Source organism: Sturnira hondurensis, unplaced genomic scaffold (genome assembly GCF_014824575.4).
Source record: "Sturnira hondurensis isolate 20B ecotype Veracruz unplaced genomic scaffold, ASM1482457v3 Scaffold0000880, whole genome shotgun sequence".
NCBI lineage: Eukaryota > Metazoa > Chordata > Mammalia > Chiroptera > Phyllostomidae > Sturnira > Sturnira hondurensis.
The window spans coordinates 3642470-3663816 of NW_028073511.1; the positions used below are offsets into that span (position 1 = coordinate 3642470).

Genomic DNA, 21347 nt, shown 5'->3' on the forward strand with positions numbered 1-21347 from the left:
GGGGAATAAAACTACGGTTCCCACAATATCTTGCTCTTCCGCCTCTTCCCAGCTGGGCTCTACTTTCCATTATTCTTTTCCCATGATTCTATTTGTGTAGAAAAGCTCCGCCCACTCATCTGCCATTTGCGGGCTCTTTGGTTAGGAGATGGACTACAATTCCCACAATACCCGTGGGCGTACCCTATAAGGACAAGTTTTTCTAAGCCGTGCGGAGGATGACTACAGTTCCCAGAAAGCTTTACTTCCTCTCTTGGGTGTTATTGCCCCTTTCCTGGTGTGGGACACAGTTGAGAGAAAGAGTGTCTGGCCTGGGTGTTGTGTGTCCTTCCCCCGAGCAGGGACAAGGCAGACTTGACTTTTGGGCGCTGAGCCTAGGAAGAGGCGCAGGAGACCGACATCCCTCCTGTCTTGCTCACCTCGCGCTACTTTCCGTCTTGTACATCCGCCGCCACCTGGACGGCTCCGGACAGACTGCCGGGGGAAAGGTGGCGATCTGGGCCACCGGGGCTGTGGCGAGGTCGCGGCCCTTGTGGTAGCGGTAGCGGAGTCTGCACTGGGGAGGAGGACGAGGGAAGATGGCGTCGGAGCTGGAGCCGGAGGTGCCGGCCATCGACCAGAGTTTGCTGGAATGTTCGGCTGAGGAGACAGCAGGGGTGAGTGCCGCGACCCGAGCGGGGACATCCAGTCCTCGCAGGCCGCGCCCGGTGGGTGGACCTGATTCCTGGAAATCCCGGAGCTTCTCTACCCTGACTTGGGGTAACCACCGTGCCGGTATCTCCGTCTTCCCACGGTGGGAGCGGCCCGAAGAGCCCACCGGTCCTGCCCCTTTCCTTCCCTCTTTATTTTCAAAATAGCCGCAGAGCTGCTCGGTGCACCAGCCACCTTTACATTCCCTTCCTGCCCAGGAGAACCAACAACTCTTTTTTTTATTATTCCTTTCCCCCACACTCCCATTAAGTCTCCAACACAAGGGCCTTTGCACTTTATGCCAGGTCTTGCAAGGGGCGGGAGAAAGATTGTTCCCGGTGTTTTGGGTAACATCGCCCTACTTTCTCTTCCTGATTGCTTTTCCTGAGATAAGCAGAGCACAGGCTCCTCCACCGAAAAATGCCACTGTTTTAACTGAGCCCCTACCTTGTTTCTGGCACTGCCCTGAACCCCAAAGGATGCAAAAGATAATGTTCTTCCTCTTTCCCCTCTTCAGTGTGTTTTTATACCTGTTTGGTCAGTCAACAGTGCTGATGAATGTGTGGAAAGTAGTGTTTCGACACGTTTACTATGTGTGAGAAAGTAGTAATGGAGGCTGGGCGATTACAAAAAATTTTTTCTAGGAGTTGGGGTAGTTGGATGGAGAACAAATATTATATAACTTTGAGAGCAGATTTCAACAAACAAGTTAAAGTTAGATTTGGTCACTGCATAAGCGGAGGCAGTTATCTCCCGAACTTAAACCATTGAAACCATATTGTACTGAAACTGTAATGAGTATTCTTGTGAAGTAACGAAGTTGTAAGATAAACTCATGGCTTCTTTCTTCAAAGACAGGGAACACCTAATAGAACAGATTGTCCCTGACGATTATGAATGGACCAAAACAACTCAGGCAGGCCCCACCTCTAAGGCCTTCAGGTTATTTTTTTAAAGATTTTATTTATCTACTTTTAGAGAAGGGAAGGGAGGAAACATCGATGTGTGGTTGCCTCTCTCACGCCTCCTACTGGGGACCTGGCTCGAAACCCAGGCATGTGCCCTGACTGGGAATCCAACTGGTGACCCTTTGGTTTGCAGGTGGGTGCTCAGCCCACTGAGCTGTACCAGCCAGGGCTAAGGCCGTCAACTTAAAAAGCTACTAGGAAGGGAGTGATCTTTGATCATAGGTCAGTAATCTGAATGTTACGAACAGAATTTTAGCAGGGCACTGTGAGGCTGTTGGTCAGTGAGAAGTTATTTTGGATAAATTAACAAGGACACTAAAGTCAGAATGGATGGAATAAATGTCAGGAGTAGAGGTGAAAAGTTTTAAAGAAATACATTGATGAATGATGTCCTTGCTTTGAAAACAAAAACAAAAAATTCCAACTTGTGTAGGTCGGTTTTCATGTATTTTCTGCTTAACATGACAACCACCCAAGGATTTTCAGCCCCCATTGGCCTTCCATTTATCAAAAGTATTTTGAATAGAAAAAGTGTTATGTGTAAACAGTTAAGTGGTAATCATGATTTTCCATATTTATGTTATCTTATTTGAATCCATATTGGTAACTAATCTGTTATCTACCTCAAAGTAGATACTTCTTTTACTCCCACCAAATTTTGTGTGTATTGGCCCAGTACTACAGGTTACATACTCTATTTTCCCAATCCTAAAAGTGCATACTACCAAGTAGTTTAGAGCTTCAACTTGAGGTTCCTAAGAAAACTAGTTATAAAAGTGGTACCAGAAATCCGTGTTCCTAGTTCTGTTCAGTAGAATTCTCAAGCAAATAAAGCAGGGGAAATTCAGTCAAAATGTATTAATCTGAACTTGATTGGAGTATGTGTAGATCACAGTCTGAGCTACAGTTCACTTTCGCTCTGTTTACTTTCAATGGCTTCCTGAACAATAAGATGAAAAAAATGTTTAGCCTGAAGTCCAACAAAATTCCTTAAAGAAAATGCAACTAATATTTAAAAAAATGAGAGATTTGTCTGTTATGTTAAAACATCGTAACACTTAAAATTATTCTTTTAGCTTCATCTCCAGTATATTTCTTTATCACAAATTAAAATGAATGAAATAAATTCATTAATTCATTTTAATTCATAAGTTTTCTGAGGTTAGAAGTAAATTTTAGAGACAGTAAACAAGTAAAGAAAGCAACTGTCGTACAGCCTTTAGACTCTGATACTGTAGCTTGTTGGGAACACATCCATGTAAAATTACTTAATAAGCACCGGTGTCAACTTTCCGATGCTTTATTTACACACGGCTTCTCGTCTATTAATACTGTGAGGGAGAAGCACTATCTGTGATCCCATTTATCTGACTAGTATGCCTCACAAATAAAAGCATGTAAGCCCTGTCTTCAGTAACTTTAAGTTTAGGATATCAGAGAGGCCCTCTCTTCTCAGTCTTCTCTTTTTCTTGGTAGAATTGGTTCCACAAGTATGACTTTCCCAGCATGTTTTGAGTCTGGGATTTGATTATAATGTGTTCCAAAGGATGATCGTGATTGAAGAAGTATATATATTATTTTTTGCCAAGTATGAAAGAAATACATAATCATTATAGAAGTTTTACATCTTGATTATTTTTTGCTTTAAAATTTTTAACAGCTTTATATATAATTCAGATCCACAATGCAGTGGTTTTTGCTATAGTCACAGAGTTGTGCGGCCATCACCACAGTCAATTTGAGGACATTTTCATCAACCCCAAAAGAAATCCAGTACTCATTTAGCAGTCAGTATTTTCACCTAAACTCCCAAATTCTGCAGTCATATTTTAGTATTTATCAATACTTCATTCCTTTTTATTGCAAAGTAATATTCCATTGTATGCATATACTATATTTTATCCACTCATCAGTTGATGGACAATTGGGTTATTTCTATTTTGGGGATATTGAGTCATTCTGCTGTGAACATTTGTATATAATTTTTTTGTGGGAACATATGTTTTTGTTTCTCTTAGGCTTAATATTTTCCAAAGTGGCTATATCATTTTACTACAGTACCACCAACACAATATGAGGGATGTGGAATTCTCCAGATCCTTGTCACTATTGTTACTGTCCTTTTCTTACAGCCATTCTGTTGGGCATGAAGTGGCATCTGATTGTAGTTTTGATCTGTGTTTCCCTGTAACTCATGATACTGAGTGTTTTTATGAGTGTTTTGGCTATTTTTTTTTTAAAAAATTATTTATTTATTTATCTTTAGAGGGAAGGAGAGAGGGAGAGAAACATCAGAGTATGGTTGCCTTTTGTGCGTCCCTGCTGGTAGTTGGCCTGCAAGGAACCCGCCTGCAACCCAGGCATGTGCCCTGACTGGAAATCGAACCGCGATGGTCTGGTTCGCAGGCCCGCGCTCAATCCACTGAGCTACGCCAGCCAGGGCTGTTTTGGCTATTTTTATATCTTCTTGGAAGTTTGAATTCTTATCTTTTGCCAATTTTTGGGGTTTTTTGTCTTTTATTATTGAGTTTGTAATTATTTTGATTTTTGAGTGCTTTTTTACTATGTGTAAACTTAACTGTTTACACATAACACTTTTTCTATTTTTTAGGACTCATAATATGATTTGCTTAAATACTTCTTTATAATAATATAGTCTCAAACTCCAGTTCAGCACTAGCAATTGTTATTTTACAGTTAACTTACATGTTGGTTATCCGGGTTTGAAAGCAAAATCAAATGGAGTTAAAGGGGGGAATTTTAATTAGGTATAGAATAATAATTAGATATGTAATAAAAGCCAGCCTCTAGGGAATCTTTCATTTTTGTGTTTATTGTAGGTGTTCTCTATTCCCATGGCTTAAATTTCACATTCAAAAAAGGAAAGCTCCTGGAAACATTGTCATAATGTGTTTACTTTAGTGAAATGAGTTGACAGTTTCTTTACTTCCCTGTGGAGGCTGTCTCATAAGATAGTGTTTATTACTCTGTTGTGCACATTGGTGTCACAGCCACAGTGTCTAATAAGATAGTGCTTATCACCCTGTTTTGCACATTGGCTTGACAGCACAGGTGCCTGAAATAAGGGCAAAATAACATGCAGCCAAATTAGAAATCTCAGTGGTTTTTCAGGTTGAAGAGTTACACAATTAGCTTAAGTTAGTGAGAATATGAAAAACTAAAGATTTTATTCTTTTGAGAAATACATGAGCCATTATTTCAAAAGGCAAAGTTTTTCTCCCTGCTAACTTTTCCATCACAACTTTTTTCTTTTTAATTTATGCTGTTGCAAGTCACAAATTCAATATCTCCAGTATAGAATTCTCATGTAAAGGTACTTTGCTTTGTATATTGTTTAAATTTAATGCTACTAAAATGCATGTAATAGATGTCAACTCTGTTACATGGTTTTGAATTTAGAATGTATGTCCACCTTTCTTGAACCAGACTTATAATAGTATATTTACAATGAAATGCTTGTTTCACTAGTAATATATTTTTATATAAGGTGGCTGATGTTTTTCTTAACCGAAAGCTGATACTAGTTTCTGAATTTTTTGTTTATGAAAACTGTGAACAGATTTCACCACTCAGTGTTGTGGAAGCTACAAAAAATTATTTTAAAGAGCATTATCTTTTATTTTCCTTGTGTTAAAATTCTGCAAGTGAAGTTAGGAGAAATGGGAACACAAAAATAAGAACAAAAGTTTCTTTTAAAACAAAACCTTTAAATGTGTTATAAATTAAAATTGCCTGAGGAATAATTTTCCAGGATCATGGAGATGAATTCTTTGAATCTTTTTGAAAAATTACAATTGACATTCAGCCCTGGCTGGTTGTAGCTCAGTGGATTGAGTGCCGGCCTGGAAACCAAAGAGTTGCTGGTTCAACTCCCAGTCAGGGAGTCGGGTTTCGGGCCGGGTCCCCAGTAGGGGGCACATGAGAAGCTACCATACATTGATGATTCTCTCCCTCACCCTCCCTTCCCCCTCTCTAAAAATAAATAAATAAAATCTTTAAAAATATATAAATTACAATTGACATTCAATAATCTTTTTAAATTACAGATGACATTTGATGTTATTTTATAGTGCTTAGATAATTATCTGATTACAAAGTGATCCCCCCAATAATTCTAGTACCCACCTGAATTCTTTGACTCTTAACACTTAATTTTCTATTCATAAACAATAAATTACTTAGGATAATATGATTCTATCTTCACTCATATTTTAAAGATTTTTAAAAAACATATATTTTTAGAGAAAGGGGAAGGGAGGGAGAAAGAGAGAGAAACATTGATGCGTGAGAGGAACATCAATTGGTTGCCTCTTCCATGACCCTAACTGGTGACCTATCCCGCAGCCCAGACATGAGACGTAAATGGGAATTGAACCAGCAACCTTTCAGTTTATGGGGTGACACCCAACCCACTGAGTCACACCAATCAGGGCTTCATTCATATTTTAAATAGGGTTTGCTGACTTGGGTGAAAAACTGGACATTTACCCTTGGATGTAACCCTAAAAGTGTTTTTTTAGTTCAAAGAATTAGATTCTAGTTTGCTTCGCTGATGACTGTTTTCCTTTTATTGTTGACTACTTTTTTTGTCCTTTTGTAATTACTGGACTGTGTGTAGTAAGTAATTTTGTGTGTAATTTTGATGTAGAGTCACTGCTCTAAAGTAAGAAAGAACCCTTAAACCTGTGGGGTTGTCTCCCCAGAAGTGCTGTTTAAAAGAATTTAGTCTCTTATCTACTTGCATAAAGCTTCCATCCAGCCACTTAGCTTATGAAAAAGATTTTTACATTTAAGAAAAGTTCTCCGAAATGTGAAATTGACTAGAAAGTTAATATATGAGGTTTGTCCAGAAGGTATCCAGCCATGTAATATGAAAATTAGAGACATTTATTGAAGAAGATTCAAGAAACATTGTACATAGGACAATGATGCCCTCAGTCCCCTTCAAAATAGGTATCATGGGACCTCACACAGTTCTCCCAGTCGCCACCAGCTGCCCATCATAAGTTCTAGAATCTCATCAATGGTTTGAAATCTCTTCCTTTTCAAAGGTGATTTCAGTTTTGGGAAAAGGCAAAAGTCACAGGGTGCAGTGTCTGTAGGGGGCCAGAGTCACCGGGGTGATTAGATGTTTCACCAAAAATTCTGCACAAGACATGATGCATGAGTGGGCGTGTTGTCATGATGAAGCTGCTAGTCACTAGTTGCTCATAGCTGCAGTCTTCTGAATCTTTGAATACTTTGAATGTTCAAGCTTAACGCAAAATTTGATGGAGATTCGTTGCTCAACTCACTCAGTCATTTTGAATGTGATGGCTACACAGTACACATGCTCACTCAACAGTATCTACTGCCCCCACTGACTAGGACAGTGAAGCCATCATTGTTCACACATGCACATTCCAGTCCACTCTCCTTGGCTGCTAGGTTATATCGATGTTGCAGAAACTATTCTCATTATGTTAATATTGGTTGAACTTTTTGCAGACAGACTTCGTATACACCACCTCATGAATACTAAAATCTCTTTCTGTATGTTATTTTTAGAAGCAAGGAAGTGGGCTGAAGATTATACAAGTAATAGTTAAAATGAAGATCTTACACTGTTGTCTTACAGTGTTAGTTATCACTTAAACATAAACTCTTCTTTAACGAGGATGTCATTTGGAATTTAGGTTGTAATTTGTAGGTAAACACTGGACCTGTACCTTAGAACTGCATTTTTGTAGAAGTGAGTCAGTTATGTTTTCTGATTTTAAATTTTTACTTGGTTTAGAGCCAGAAGGAGTTGTAATTACACAAAGCAGTATGTATGGAAGACAAATAAACATACAGACTGAATTGGCAGGGGAGGCAGGGATGAATGACAAAATACAGGGAAAAGACTTAAGGAAACAGAAAGGAGGTGGTTTGAAAGATGCTTTATCTAGGGCTTATTTGGTTTAGGTTTTAGAGACTGCAGGACTGGGTCTGCTTTATCTCTATTTTCATTAAAACTACATTGAGAATCCTTCTACAGTATTAGTGTAATGTGACAGTAGTGAAAACATATTTATAGTCACTCCATTAAGAGATTAAATGCTCACTGGAGCCACATTCTGTTCTAGATCTGGGGGATATGGAAATGGGAGATGGAGGTGAGGAATGGGCTAAGAAGACATTTTAGAGAGAGTGAAACTGAGATCTGAAAAATGAGTAGACCGAGAGAGGGAAGCCAATATGAGTCTGGGGGAGAAGATGGGAGAGTACTGATACAAGGCAAAGGACCTTGTCAGTCATATTGGGGGAGTTGACTTGATTCTCAGTACAAAGGGATGCTGAATGACATGAACAGATTGGCATTTGGAAGAATCGCTGTGGTAGTAAGGTTGGGAAATGGACTGTAGAAGGTAAGACAAGTGGAGACCACCAGTTAGGACATGGGTGCACTAATTCTGGTGAAAGATGGGAACAGAGGGTTTGGACTAAGGTAGTGGAGATGGAGAGAAAGAAATGGATGGATTCAACAAATATTTTTTTAGTATATTTTATTGATTATGCTATTACAGTTGTCCCATTTTTTCTCCCCTTTATCCCCCTCTGCCCAGTACCCCCATTCCCTCCAGAATTCTCCCCCTTAGTTCATGTCCATGGGGGTTCATATATATAAGTTCTTTGGCTTCTCCATTTCCTATACTATTCTTAACATCCCCTTGCTATTTTGTACCTACCACTTATGCTTATTCCCTGTACCTTTTCCACCATTCTCCCTCCTCCCCTCCACACTAATAACCCTCCATGTGATCTCCATTTCTGTGATTATGTTCCTGTTCTAGTTGTTTGTTTAGTTTGTTTTTTATTTAGATTCAGTTGTTGATAGCTGTGGGTTTGTTGACATTTTACTGTTCCTACTTTTGATCATCTTCTTTTTCTTAGTCAAATCCCATTAACATTTCATATAATAAGGACTTGGTGATGATGAACTCCTTTAATTTGACCTTAACTAAATAGCGCTTTATCTGTTCTTCCATACTAAATGATAGCTTTGCTGGATTAGAGCAATCTTGGATGTAGGTCCTTCCCTTTTATGACTTTGAGTACTTCTTTCCAGCCCTTTCTTGTCTGTAAGGTTTCTTTTGAGAAATCAGCTGGTACTTTTATGGGAACTCCTTCGTAGATAACTGTCTCCTTTTCTCTTGCTGCTTTTAAGATTCTCTCCTTATCTTTAATCTTTGGTAATGTAATTGTGATGTGCCTTGGTGTGTTCCTCCTTGGGTCCAGCTTCCTTGGGACTCTGAGCTTCCTGGATTTACTGGAAGTCTATTTCCTTTGCCAGATTGGGGAGGTTTTCTTTCATTATTCATTCAAATAAGTTTTCAATTTCTTGCTCTTCTTCTTCTCCTTCTAGACCCCTATGATTCAGATGTTGAAATGTTTAAAGTTGTCCCAGAAGTTCCTAAGCCTTTCTCATTTTTTTGAGTTCTTGTTTCTTCATTTTGTGCTTGTTAAATGTTAATTTCTTCATTCTGTTACAAATCGTTGATTTGAGCCCCTGGTTCCTTCCCTTCACTTTTGGTTTCCTGTATATTTTTTTATTATTTCACTTTGTATAGCCTTCACTTCTTCCTTTATTTTGCATCCGTACTCAATCATTTCTGTGAGCATCCTAATTACCATTGTTTTGAACTCTGCATCTCATAGCCTGGCTGTGTCCTCATTGCTTAGTTCTTTTTCTGGAATTTTGACGTATTCTTTCATTTGGGCCACATTTCTTTGTCTTGACACATCTACATTTTAAGGGGCGACGCCTTAAGTATTTGCCAGGGCAGGATGTCACGGGTAGCTGTGTCGTAGTGCTGGGGGGAGAGGTCATAGAGGGAACAATGTGGCTTCCTCAGCTCTAGCCCCACTTTCAGTCACTTCCCCCATAACCAACAAGCAAACTGTGCTCTTTAGATGCTGCCCTGGTGCTGACTCCTGGGTGGGTAGGCCTTTGTACATTCTAGGACCCCGTGGGTCCCTCCAACGAACTCTTCTGTGAGACTGGCGGTTTCTTCTACTGCCACGCCCACAGGTTTTTACAGCCAAAGGTTTTGAGGCTTTATTTTCCTGCTGGAACCCTGGGTTGGTCCGTCTTGCTCCCCAGTTCCTCCCGGTTTATCCTCATGTGAGAATGTGGAGCCATCCGGTCTGCCAAGCACTGCCTTTCTGTGCATCCTCTCCACCCCGGCTACCAGTCACCTCCCTTTCTGCCAGCCTGGGTGAATGTTTCTTCAATTCCTTGGTTGTTGGACTTCCATACAGCTTGATTTCCTGGCAGTTCTGGTTGTTTTCGTTTTTAAATTGGTTGTTACCCTTTTGGTTTTGTGAGGAAGCAAAGCGTATCTACCTATGCTTCTGCCTTAGCTAGAAGTCCAGGTTCAACAAATATTTAAGAATCCTAATGGACAAGACTTAATTGGGTGTTGGAGTGAGAAAGAAGCAATATTTTCAGGTTTTTTTGGTTTGGATACTTGGGTAGAGGTGGTATTTAAAATAGGGGAATGCAGGCCCTGGCTGGTGTAGCTCAGTGGGTTGAGCACAGGCCTGTGAAGCAAAGGGTCTCTGGTTCGATTCCCAGTCAGGGCACATGCCTGGGTTGCAGGCCAGGTCCCCAGAAGGGGCAACCACACATTGATGTTTCTCTCCCACTCTTTCTCCTTCCCTTCCCCTCTCTCTAGAAATAAATAAATAAAATAATTTTTAAAAATAAATAAAATAGGGAAGTGGGGGAAACAACAGGGTTTGGGTGGGTATAAAGGCATCATTAGTTCAGTTTGGGACATGTTGAGTTGGTATCTGAAAGGGAAATCTCTGTTTCTTCTGTCTCTCCCTATACTTACACCTATACCCTGGCCACCAAATGTGTGTATATGTGGTGGGAGGTGGCAGGGTTCTGCACACCAACCAGTTCTGTAATTCTCTGAGACACCAACTGGGTGTCCTAAAATTCAATTCAATTCTGATACTGTGCACCTAGTGATAGCATCAGATCCCACAGATTAAGGGCTCTGTCCCACAAGACCCCCCCCCTTTACCACTGTCCTCAAGTTACCCACAACTTCTGTCTGACTTGGCTACAAATCATAGGTTTCTGTGATCTTTTCTTTAGGCTCAGTCATTTGCTAGGACATCTTCTAGAACTCTCAGGGAAGCAGTTTATTTACTAGATTACTGGTTTATTATGAAATGATACAACTCAGGATTGCCAGACAGAGGAGATGCAAGGTACATGGGAAGGGTTGCAGAGCTTCCGTGCCCTGTGCCAGCACCTCCGGTGTTCAACCCAGAAGCTCTCTGAACCCCAACATTTAAGGATTTTTATGGAAGCTTTGGTAAGTGGGCATGATTAGAGACTGTGAATTCCCACCTTCCAGTCACTGGGTTGGTTCCCCTGGCAACCAGCTCCCCGAAGGGGATTGTTAAAAATGACAAAAGATACTCCTTCACCTTTATCCCACTTACAACACTTAGGAAAATTCAAGAGATTTAGGAGTCTGCCAGGAATGGGAGGTAGACCAAATATATATTTCTTATTATAAAGTACAGCATCACAGTACCTATTAGTTATTTAAGTATAATTATCACAGGTATTTGGACATAAAAGTGGGGACAGAGAAGAGCAGCCATTTTGGGTTTATTTTTAGCAAAGAGGAAAGGGTTTATAGTGAGGTTTATCAGGATAAGAAGCCATATTGGTGGAACAAAGTCTCTCGTGGACTAACATTCATGAGAGTGGTGTATCATCTCATTTATTCATCAGTCAGAAACATAACAAATGTATTGGCTGTTCGTGTTCACTGCACGCTGTCCCTGTCAGCAAACTGACAAAGTGAGTCCTTTGTCAGAGCATCAGGGTGTCACTTTGTTAAGAAGGTATGTGAGTGCCTAATCACTATGATGTGTACCTGGCACTAATATAGTGCTTGTCAACTATAATTGAAAATAATTTAATGAAAAAATAAAATTTGAACAAAGCATGATAAAGGAAGTCAGGTGGGCTCCGTGAGCGGCGATCTGTGTGATGACTGTGGCTATTTCCTGTAGTGCCCGCAGCAGTTCGCCTCTGGAGTTGAGGAGGGGGGCTCGTTTCACTTCGATTTTGCTTTCACTTTAAGTAGAACTCTAAAATAGTTTGGATTTTAATAAAGTTCTGAATTTCACCCTTTTTGAAAAGAAGACATACAGTGAAGAGTGTTGTGAACAAAATAATTTATGACTCTTAGTGTTATTTTTGTATTTAAAAGAAAATAGAGTAGATTTATTCACATTAGTAGTTTATTGACATTGTTTAAAACTTTTTCTTTTTTCTTTTTTTAAAGAAATGGCTGCAATCAACTGACCTCACTAGAGAAGTCTACCAGCATTTAGCTCACTATGTACCCAAAATCTACTGCAGGGGTCCCAACCCTTTTCCGCAGAAGGAAGACATGCTAGCACAGCACATCCTGTTGGGGCCTCTGGAGTGGTACCTGTGTGGCGAAGACCCTGCGTTTGGATTTCCAAAACTCGAACGAGCAAACAAACCTTCTCATCTTTGCGGTCGTGTTTTTAAAGTAGGAGAGCCTACATACTCTTGCAGGTAAAATATCATCATTCTCTTTCTCAAAGGCTCTTGTATTTGACATTTTTCCCCTGGAATCTTACATCTTTGTTTTTAAACTATGAAGTATAATATTTATATGTAAAAGTACACACAGCAAGTAGATGCAGTATAATAAGTAATTATGAAACACACTTCATGTAATTATTTTCCAGGTCACCAGCATTCCAGAAGCCTACTATATGCCTTCTTTCTAGTCCATAATTAACTCCTACCTTGACTCTTGTATAATCACTTGCTGCTTTTCTTGATAGTTTTTTAGTTACAGTACTTCACTTTGATGTTCAAATTGTCTCATATTTGGTCTGGGGGGCCCGATCACACTAGCTTCTTTATCCTTTTCACGTGCCTTTGCTAATGCGTGAGTGTTGCTTTGCTTTCTGGCTCAAGATGTCCACAACTCACTCTCTGCTCACTCTGACCCGTATGTAGGATCATGTTACCTGACCAGACCAGGTCCGAATGCTCGATAGTTGTCAGCTACAAGATGATTTTATGAGAAGGAGCTTTATTGTGAGCCAGCAAGCAAGGACAAGCCTCTGGTCCTTCTTTATTAGGGGGAATCATGCACAGACATCAAGGTGGCCGTTGTCATTGCTTGTAGACGTAGTGTGTCAGTGCTATATTGGGTCAGGAAACAAACATATGTCACGTATTCAAAAATGGTGGGAAATCTCCGCCCCTGGTGATTAAACAAAATCTGTTTGGCACAATCATAGTATCTGTTCATATCAGTTAGTATAACTAGATAATTCATTGTGTGAATGTACTATTAATAGAGACATTACGTAACATTTTTTTGGTAAGAGTTTTTCTGTAATTTTGGGGAAGGCCTCTGAGTGTCTGTGGATGGTTAGAATACCAGTAGAGATATTTTTATATATTGAAAGACTGTTAGATCTAGTTTTTTGCCTGTCTTTACAAAAACCTCTTTGAGTCCTTAGTTGGTATTTGGAGCAACAGAGCCAATTTGCCCTCATGATTTACTCATAGATGAGGATACTGAGGCTCATTTGTCCAGTATCGTTCTTTTGTAGCAACAGGAACTGGTTTCAGAGCATCCTTTGGTATGCCATGTGTTTTCATTTTCAGTCTGGAGCTTTCCTCAGGTTTTTTTTTTTTTTTTAATCTTGATTGTATTTTTTCCACTACCATTTAGTCCCCTTATGCCCCTGTCCCCCCAGCAGTCACCACACGGTTGTCCACGGCCATGAGTCCCTTTTCCTTTTTGCTCAGTCAGTCCTTCTACCCCTACTCAGTTTTTCTTTGATTTTCCTTATCTTGATATTTTTGAAGATTACAGGCCTATTATTTTGTAAATGTCCGTCTAGTGGCTTTGTCTGATACACGTCATGATTAGGGTCAGGGTGTATCTTTCACTGGGATATCACAGAAGTCATCTATTCTGATATGATTTTGATTTGTCTAAGAACTGGTGATGTTAACTTGGACTACTTGATTAAGGGGGTGCTGCAAGACTTCACTGTAAAGTTACTCTTCTCTCTCTAATCACTAAGTACTTGGTGGAGAGGTATTTTGAGACTATTAAAAACATATGCTGTTTCTTACCAAACATTCTCTCTTTCTATTTATTTATATTAGTATGTATTCATGGGGTCTCATTCATGGGGGTTTTTGTTTTTTGTTTTGGGGTGGTTTTTTTTTTTTTAGATTTTCTTATTTATTTTTAGAGAGAGGACAAGGGAGGGATGAAAGAGAGGAAGAAGAACATTAATGTGCAAGAGGAACATTTATCACTTGCCTCCTGGGGACCTGGCCCACAACCAAGGCACGGGCCCTGACCAGGAATTGAAGTAGTTAGTGACCTTTGGGTTTGCAGTGCAACGCCCAGCCCACTGAGCCACATCAGTCAGGGCCCATTGTTCTTGTGCTTAAATTGTTCTAGGTTTGACGCATGAGATGCCCTTCAAAGCTGTCATCTTTGTTGTTTTTTCATGTCCCCATCATTCTTTGAGTATTTCCGTTTTCTTTCAGACACGAGATGTTTGGGCTGTATCTTGGATATTTTCCCTTCCCCAGCCCTGAAATCAATCATATCTCCAAGAATCCTGCTTTCTTTTTCGTAGTGTTTAGAAGTAGGATACCGGGTGTACTTGTTGCCACTGGGTATGTCACTAACCCCAGGCCCTCTCAGTGGATCTCTGTGTATATGGTTATTGAGAGAGTTACCCAAAGCCATGCATTTCCAGTGATCTCTGCAGTTGCAATCCAACACCACAGGATTCTTTCTCATTTTCTCCCTTTGCATAGATGAAGCTTTCTTCTAACGAACCTGATTCCCAGCCTAAAAATATTTACTTATTTGGTCACTCACCTGGATGAAACCATTCTCTTGCTGCTGGCGCTACCGCCCAACTCTGATCAGAATTTCAGAGTCCTCATTAGACCGTAGGTGTCTCTGTGGCACTCTCGGTTCCATAGCAGCCGCTCTCGGGTGAATACAGAGGGTTGCTCTGTGCGTGTGCACCCAGCCTTTGGCCAACAACTCACTGGTGATTCCCCGCATAGACTGCTGCCCCTCTTGGGCCCCTCCATCTTTCTGGTGCCCTGCCCTTCAGCTATTTTCACTTGCCCCAAGCTATGATCTGGTCTTAGCTCAGCAGAGCCTTCCTGCACTGCTTAGGCTACAGCTCACTGTGCCAGAGGTGGGAATTTATGCCCTTAGTGAGAGACGGGGCCATCATGGGACTCAGCTCACAAGTTTTCCTTCTCATAGTTATTTCGGTCTAGTGCTGCCTATTCATGCTTGGGTTTAGGTGCCTCGTGTGGTCATCTACTTTTATGGTGGCATAACAGTGGGAGGGCTAGTTCAGCACCAGTTACTCTATTATAACTAGAAGTGGAAGTCCCTTTTTTCATTCTTAAATACTAGTCTGGTGTTTTTTCACTCCTTTAATTCTCATTAAAATGAGGGGGAAACTGGGGAAATACTGAATTTTCATGCAGCTTAATTTGTTTAGTTCTGAATTCTAAGATATTCTTTATTGTTAAAATACTAATGTATAAAATAAAGGTAATGAACTAGGTAGTTTTGTTTTTCAATGTTTATACCAAAAATACCAGCAGCCTTTTTGTCTTTGATCGTCCTACTGGTCCCTGAAACTCTGAGACATGGGAATGTCTACACAGTAGCACCCGGACTCCTAACCAGAAAATCAAGTTGCACTGCAAGACTGCTTTCTGTGCCACAGAGTACATACAAAAATGGTAAATAATCAGGATTAGGCTGGAGAAAGAGCCTTTGCTGACACAATTGCAGCCTTGGCCTGAAACCCTTTCTCCCTCTTGACCTTGTTCGACTGCTGTATATAGGCTGCTGTTCCCAACTGTGGGTGTTTGTCACGTGTGACGAACAAACATTAAATGATCAGGAAAAGTTTGTTGAGATGTCTGTTACATCGTTCAAAACACATAGGACAGGTTGATTTTTCTTTTAAAATTTTATTTATTTTAGAGAGCAGGAAAGGGAGGGAGAAAGAGAGGGAGAAAAACATCAATGTGTGAGAAACAAGGACTGGTTGCATCTTGCACATCCCCAACTAGGAGCCTGGCCTGCAACCCAAGCATTTGCCCCAGCTGGGAATTGAACTTCTGAGCCGCACCGGCCAGGGCGAGGACAGTTTTAAAAATGTTATTTTGCTGTTCCTACACCTGCCCAAAGCCTTTCTCCCCACTATACTTACCTTGGCCTGAGGGGAATTATTAGGATTTCCCCCCTTCCAGATGTCTAAGCCCTGTCTTTCTGAGCCATTAGGGCAGAAAAGGAAAATCAGTTTTAAAGTAAAGCCCACAGACCACCCCAATCATTCACCAACCCAACCACCTAGTTCAGCCAAATCGTTGAGTCTCAGGGGGCAATGAAGAAGATGGGCTCCTTAAATGAGGCCTACATTGCAACCAGTCACTCAGGTAATGAGGTCGTAGGCAAATGGCCCTATGAAAACAGAAGGAAGAACACACATTAATTCACACAACAACCCACAAACCAGTCTCTGAGTTTGCAAGAACTGCCTTTTGGAGAGACTTTTGGTTGCAAGGCCTTTGCCTCAATGACATCTAACAGTGGCAATTTGACAGGTCCTTTGTGCCCGTAAATTGAACATCTTTGGTGATGTTACACACCCAGTTTCAACTTCCAAATGCAAACATACTTTAAAGACAGCTGCACTGGCCCAGTGTCGAACACTGAGCATTGGGATTTTCCTTCAATCATAGATCATCCTCATTGTCATTGAAGGGACTACATTGAGTCCAGTTTTAATTTTGCCTATTCATTTGCGTAAACCCACCAAGAGCAGCCATGGACCATACACGATAAAGCTTTAAGTTCGCTTTGCTGGAACTCACACAGGGGAACGCTTAGGTTGACTTCTCAGTCTGCCCCTTGGGGCACAGAAGCAGAGCCACACATCTGCCATCTGGCTTCGCCTGTACCAGTCATCTCACTCAAGTCCTTGAGCCTCCATTGCGCCTACAGGTTCCTTTTTAGCTCTTTCAGGAAAGCAAACTTCGTTCCTTCCCTGGAAAGACTGCCACGAACCGCACAGCTGACCAAGATACCAGACTTTCACTTGTGGGCTTTCACTAGCTTCGCGAATCAGTCCTTGTTCCTAAGGGCTTTCTGGTGACAAGCAGAACCCAGACGTGCCTCCCACAGGCGCAACATTCCAGTCAAAATCTCAGTTAACAAAACCACCATTAATGACTGGTTCTATTGGTTTTATGCAAAGAAACTTTATGTCATCACTTTCTCCTTCAGAATGCCAAATTCTGGAGGGATCGGGTAGGGAGAAAAACATAAAGTGTGAAGGAAAATCTTTGTCCTTCCAATAGCCACCAAAACTGCATTCTCATGTCTTGAACTTTCCTGTTCACTTTCCCATACAGTGCGAAGTTTTAGCTTTCCCTGGGAAACCTCAGTTGCTTTTCAGGGCAGATACAGTGCAAAATTCCAAGAACAGAGTTCCAGAAAAACACACAGGTAGAGGCATTTTCTGCCGGTGTATCCACTGGCGCCTGGGGGCACATCTCTGCCCCTTTGCCTCAGGCTGAAATACTCATCAGCCCTGAAGGACCCTTCCTGGGTCCTGGGTGGCAAAGGCATTCTCCCCAACTGGTACAGGCAACCTTTCCTAGGTCTTCTGATGGAGAGGATTTCTGACAGAAATAGGAAAATTCATGTAATTCATATCTCATTCCCATAAAATCAGAAAATAGGTAACTGAGGTTTCCTTTCCTTCAGGTTTAAAACTTTCGCAACCTTTGTACATACATCTTTACTGATCCATATTTAATCATAATACACTTAAATCCTTGTTCTTTTTCACACGGGGAAGGACTGCAGTCAAACTCAGTATCTGGCGGTTAAAGTCCCCAGCACATGCATCTTGCACTAAAAGTCCCTAGATTCACAAGGACATCCTGCAGCTTTGTGAAGCTTGGACTCTGCAAACACCCTACTACTGAGATAGTCGCCCTTGAACCCCAGTTCATGACCTTCAAAACCAGAGCTATCCCTTTCAGAACTAGTTGCACAGAGAACCCGACTGGTGCAGTGCCCAAAGAGCAGCAACACACAGCGTACAACCTGAGGAGCATGCTTAGCCCACCACCTTGCCCAATCCCAAGATGGCAGAACTCTCACATGACCCATTATCCAAGATGGCAGCACCCATGTACACCTCATCCTCCATTTTGGAGCACTCACGTGACATCCCCCATTTTACCCAAAATGGCAGCACACTCACATGGCTTGCTGTCCAGTCCCCAACATGCATATAGGCTCAGCATATAGAGCCTAGGGGTTCCCTTCCTCCCCAAACCTGCTTCTTTACACCATTCTAGCATTCTTGGCAACCAGAGCTTTGAGCTGGGGTGCAGGGCAGTTCCCTGAGACTGTGAAGGCCCCACAGCCATGCTTCAGGGGTCCGTCTACCCCAGGTGGCTGAAATCTGAGTACAGGTTCCTTTGGTCCCATCTGGGCTCACCAAGCCTGTGAGCGAGCATACAGGAGAAACCTGGAAACAGCATATGAACCAAACTATTTTCCACAACTCCATTATTCCAAAGTAGCACTCGAAAGCAAATTTTTAGCCAACTCATCTTATTTCTCCAGTCCCTTCCCAGACTATATTTCCATTTTACCTTCCAGGCGGGGTTATGCTGATGCCCTCACAAGGGGGACGGAGAAATTCTCAGAGACTCGGGAAGTTCCCGTCTCACTCTGCCACTCCTGGAGTGTGGGTCTGCCGCAGGCAATTATCAGCCACGCCTTGGGCTCCCTCTCCCCTCCAGCTCTTCTGCCATGTGGGTTTTTGTTTTTTTTTTGCCTGCCGCTGATACGAGCTGTGGCTCTCAATGCCAGAGTTTGGTAAAAAGGAAAGGAACTTTTTTATTCAGAAGTTATACAGGTTTAGAGTAATGGCTTAATGTTGCCATTAAGTCCCAAAATTCCTTTAAAAAGCCCGCAAACACAAATACAGTCCTGCCTACCCTTGCCAAACCAGGAAAGTCAGGGATACCGTATATCAGGAAAAGAAATAGAAGTCCTTAGCTCTCATTTGTGATCCAAAACCTCATCCAAATGGTGGGCCAGTGGGAGTCCTGCATTCTTTAAAACCGCTGAGAGAGAGCGCTCCAGTTGGCTGCTGCATCTCGCTTTCCTGCTTTCTAAGCAGCATGGTCAAGAGAGACCCCTGTCCACTCCCCAAACCAAGTGGTTTAGCCCCAGCTTGGCCGCCAGGCCTGGGTTTTAATCCTGGCACGAATCTTGTGTAACCCCATTTCCTACTCCTCCCACACTAGGTCACACCTGTCAGTAGTCTGGTTTCTTCTGCCTTTCTCAGCTGCCTTTGTTAGTCTAGGCAAACTTAGTCCCATAATGCAGAAGCTGCTCTTGCAGGTGCAGGAAGCCCCTCCAGCTACATCGCATCATGGATTGTAGTCATGCCCACGCCCCTGGCTCTGAGCGTGGAAACAGCTTTTTAATTTTATTAAAACACTGGCCAAGTTCTTCAGATATACAAAGTCACTCTCAACGGCCCTGCTCCACTTCCCTCCTCCCCCAAGTGATTTTCCCCATTTGGGGGGCCTTCAGCTCAACACCCTGTTACAGTATCTCCATGCTGCTTCCCACAGTGGCCGCACGAATCTGCATTCTCACCAATAGGGCACAAAGTTTACCCCTTCTCCACATATTTTTGGTTCTTTCTTAGGGATTTTCATCTCTGCTTACATTGCTTGTCTGTTCTCACATGCTGGCTGGTGTATACATTAGGAGCCTTAGCATTTTGGTCATAGCTGTTTTAAAGTCCAGTTCTAATAATTCCAACATTCCTGCCATATCCAAATTTGGTTTTGATGATTGCTCTGTCTCTTCAGACTTGATTTTTCAGTTTGTTCAGCTTTTTATTCTGTTAGGGCAGAACGGCAACCTCCAAACTGTACATGTTGGACTAGAGACTGGAAGTCTGCACTGTTTTTTTAAGGATATTTTCCTACATATAAAATTCTGGGTTGACACTTTTTTCCTTTTCCTTGTTCCATTGTTTTCTGACCTCTTGTTTCTGGTAAGTCAGCTTTCATTGGCATATCTGTGCGCCGTTGTATCAAATGTGTTTTTTCTAGCTGCCTTCAAAATTTTTACTTTGTATTTGGATTTGGGCATTTTTCACTGTAATCTGCCTAGCTGTGTGTTCTTTGTGTTTCTCCTCTGGGGATTCCGTGAGTTTCTTGGATCTGTGCATTGTTGTCTTTAACCAAATTTGGGGAGCTTAGGCTATTATTTCTTCAAATAGAATTTCTCCCTGATTTGTTTAACTTCTGGTACTCTGGTTACACAGTGATCTAATTGAGACCTGAATTAGTACAGCAGAATGTATGTAACTTATATGTAAAATCAATATAAATGCATAATATGAATATATTTACATATAGGTAGATGGTATGCACACTAAACATTTTATAAACGGGATACAATATCGAGTAAGTTTGGAAATGGCTGCCTTCGACAAAGCCCCAAGATTTCAGGGATCCCTGACTGCGTTTGCCAACCCAACACACTTGAGTACCGTTTTACTGGGCACTGGAACTGCACGCCTCGGTCTTTCCTGTTAAATGATGGACTCCTGAAGGGTAAAGCTCTGCCGAGGCTTTGCTTGCCTGCCTGCCTGCCTTCTCTCCTTCCTTCCTTCCTTCCTTTTTTTATCCTTACCTGAGGATGCGTTTATTGCTTTTTGGATAGAGAGAAACATCAGTCGGTTGTCTCTGAGGCACCCTGACTGAGATTCGAATTTGCAGCCTTATGGTGTACAGGGTGATGCTCCAACCAGTCCAGCTACCTGGCCAGGGCAGGCTTTGCTTTTCTTTATAGTTCTATAAAAATATAAAGACGGTGGCTCTCAGATGATTTTTTAATTCAAACATATTGTCTGCGAGAGGCAAAGTATAAAACCAAAGTTAATAAAAATAGGAATAAAAACAGTGGAGAAATACACATGAAACAAAAAATATGATACAAAAGAAAGCTCGTTGTATTTGACAAATAGCATTTTTGATAGAAAACATATGGGACATGCCCCAGCTGGTGTGGCCTGCTTAGGCATTGTCTTCAGAGAGAAAGATCACAGGTTCAATTCCCAGTCAGGGCACATGCCCGGGTTGCAGGTTCAGTCCTTAGTCGGAGCGCGTATGACAGGCATCCAGCATCCAATCAATGTTTCTCTCATTGTTGTTTCTCTCCCTCTCTTTCTCCTTCCCTTCCCCTCTAAATAAATAAACAAATATTAAAATATTTTTAAAGGGTAAAAGTGAAAATAGCATTGTGTTTGTTTTGCAGTGAGCCATTTACTTTGTTCATCTTTATTGTTATTTATTCCCATTACCATTTAGTGTCCTTACACCCCCTACCCCCAGCAATCACCACATTGTCTTCCTTGTCTGTGAGTCCTTTTTCCTTTCTGAATGAGCTGTTTGAGAGGCAGCATGCACCTGCGCAGTGAGAGTGACACTGCTTTTACCATGTATTA

At 41.6% G+C, this 21347-nt stretch overlaps 1 protein-coding gene across 4 annotated transcripts in view; it reads left to right on the forward strand.

Moving 5' to 3' along the window:
• The first annotated feature begins 226 nt into the window (after window positions 1-226).
• Window positions 227-21347, forward strand: part of UBR2 (ubiquitin protein ligase E3 component n-recognin 2) — a 109569-nt gene continuing 88448 nt past the window's right edge. For 2 of the 4 annotated variants that reach the window (XM_037052849.1, XM_037052855.1), the window contains exons 1-2: window positions 230-656; window positions 12020-12279. In XM_037052849.1, the coding sequence (XP_036908744.1) occupies window positions 579-656; window positions 12020-12279 (338 nt within the window). In that variant the 5' untranslated portion in view covers window positions 230-578. Of the gene's footprint in view, window positions 657-12019; window positions 12280-21347 lie in introns of all 4 variants that reach the window. The other 2 variants (XM_037052859.1, XM_037052839.1) reach the window with 2 other exon arrangements.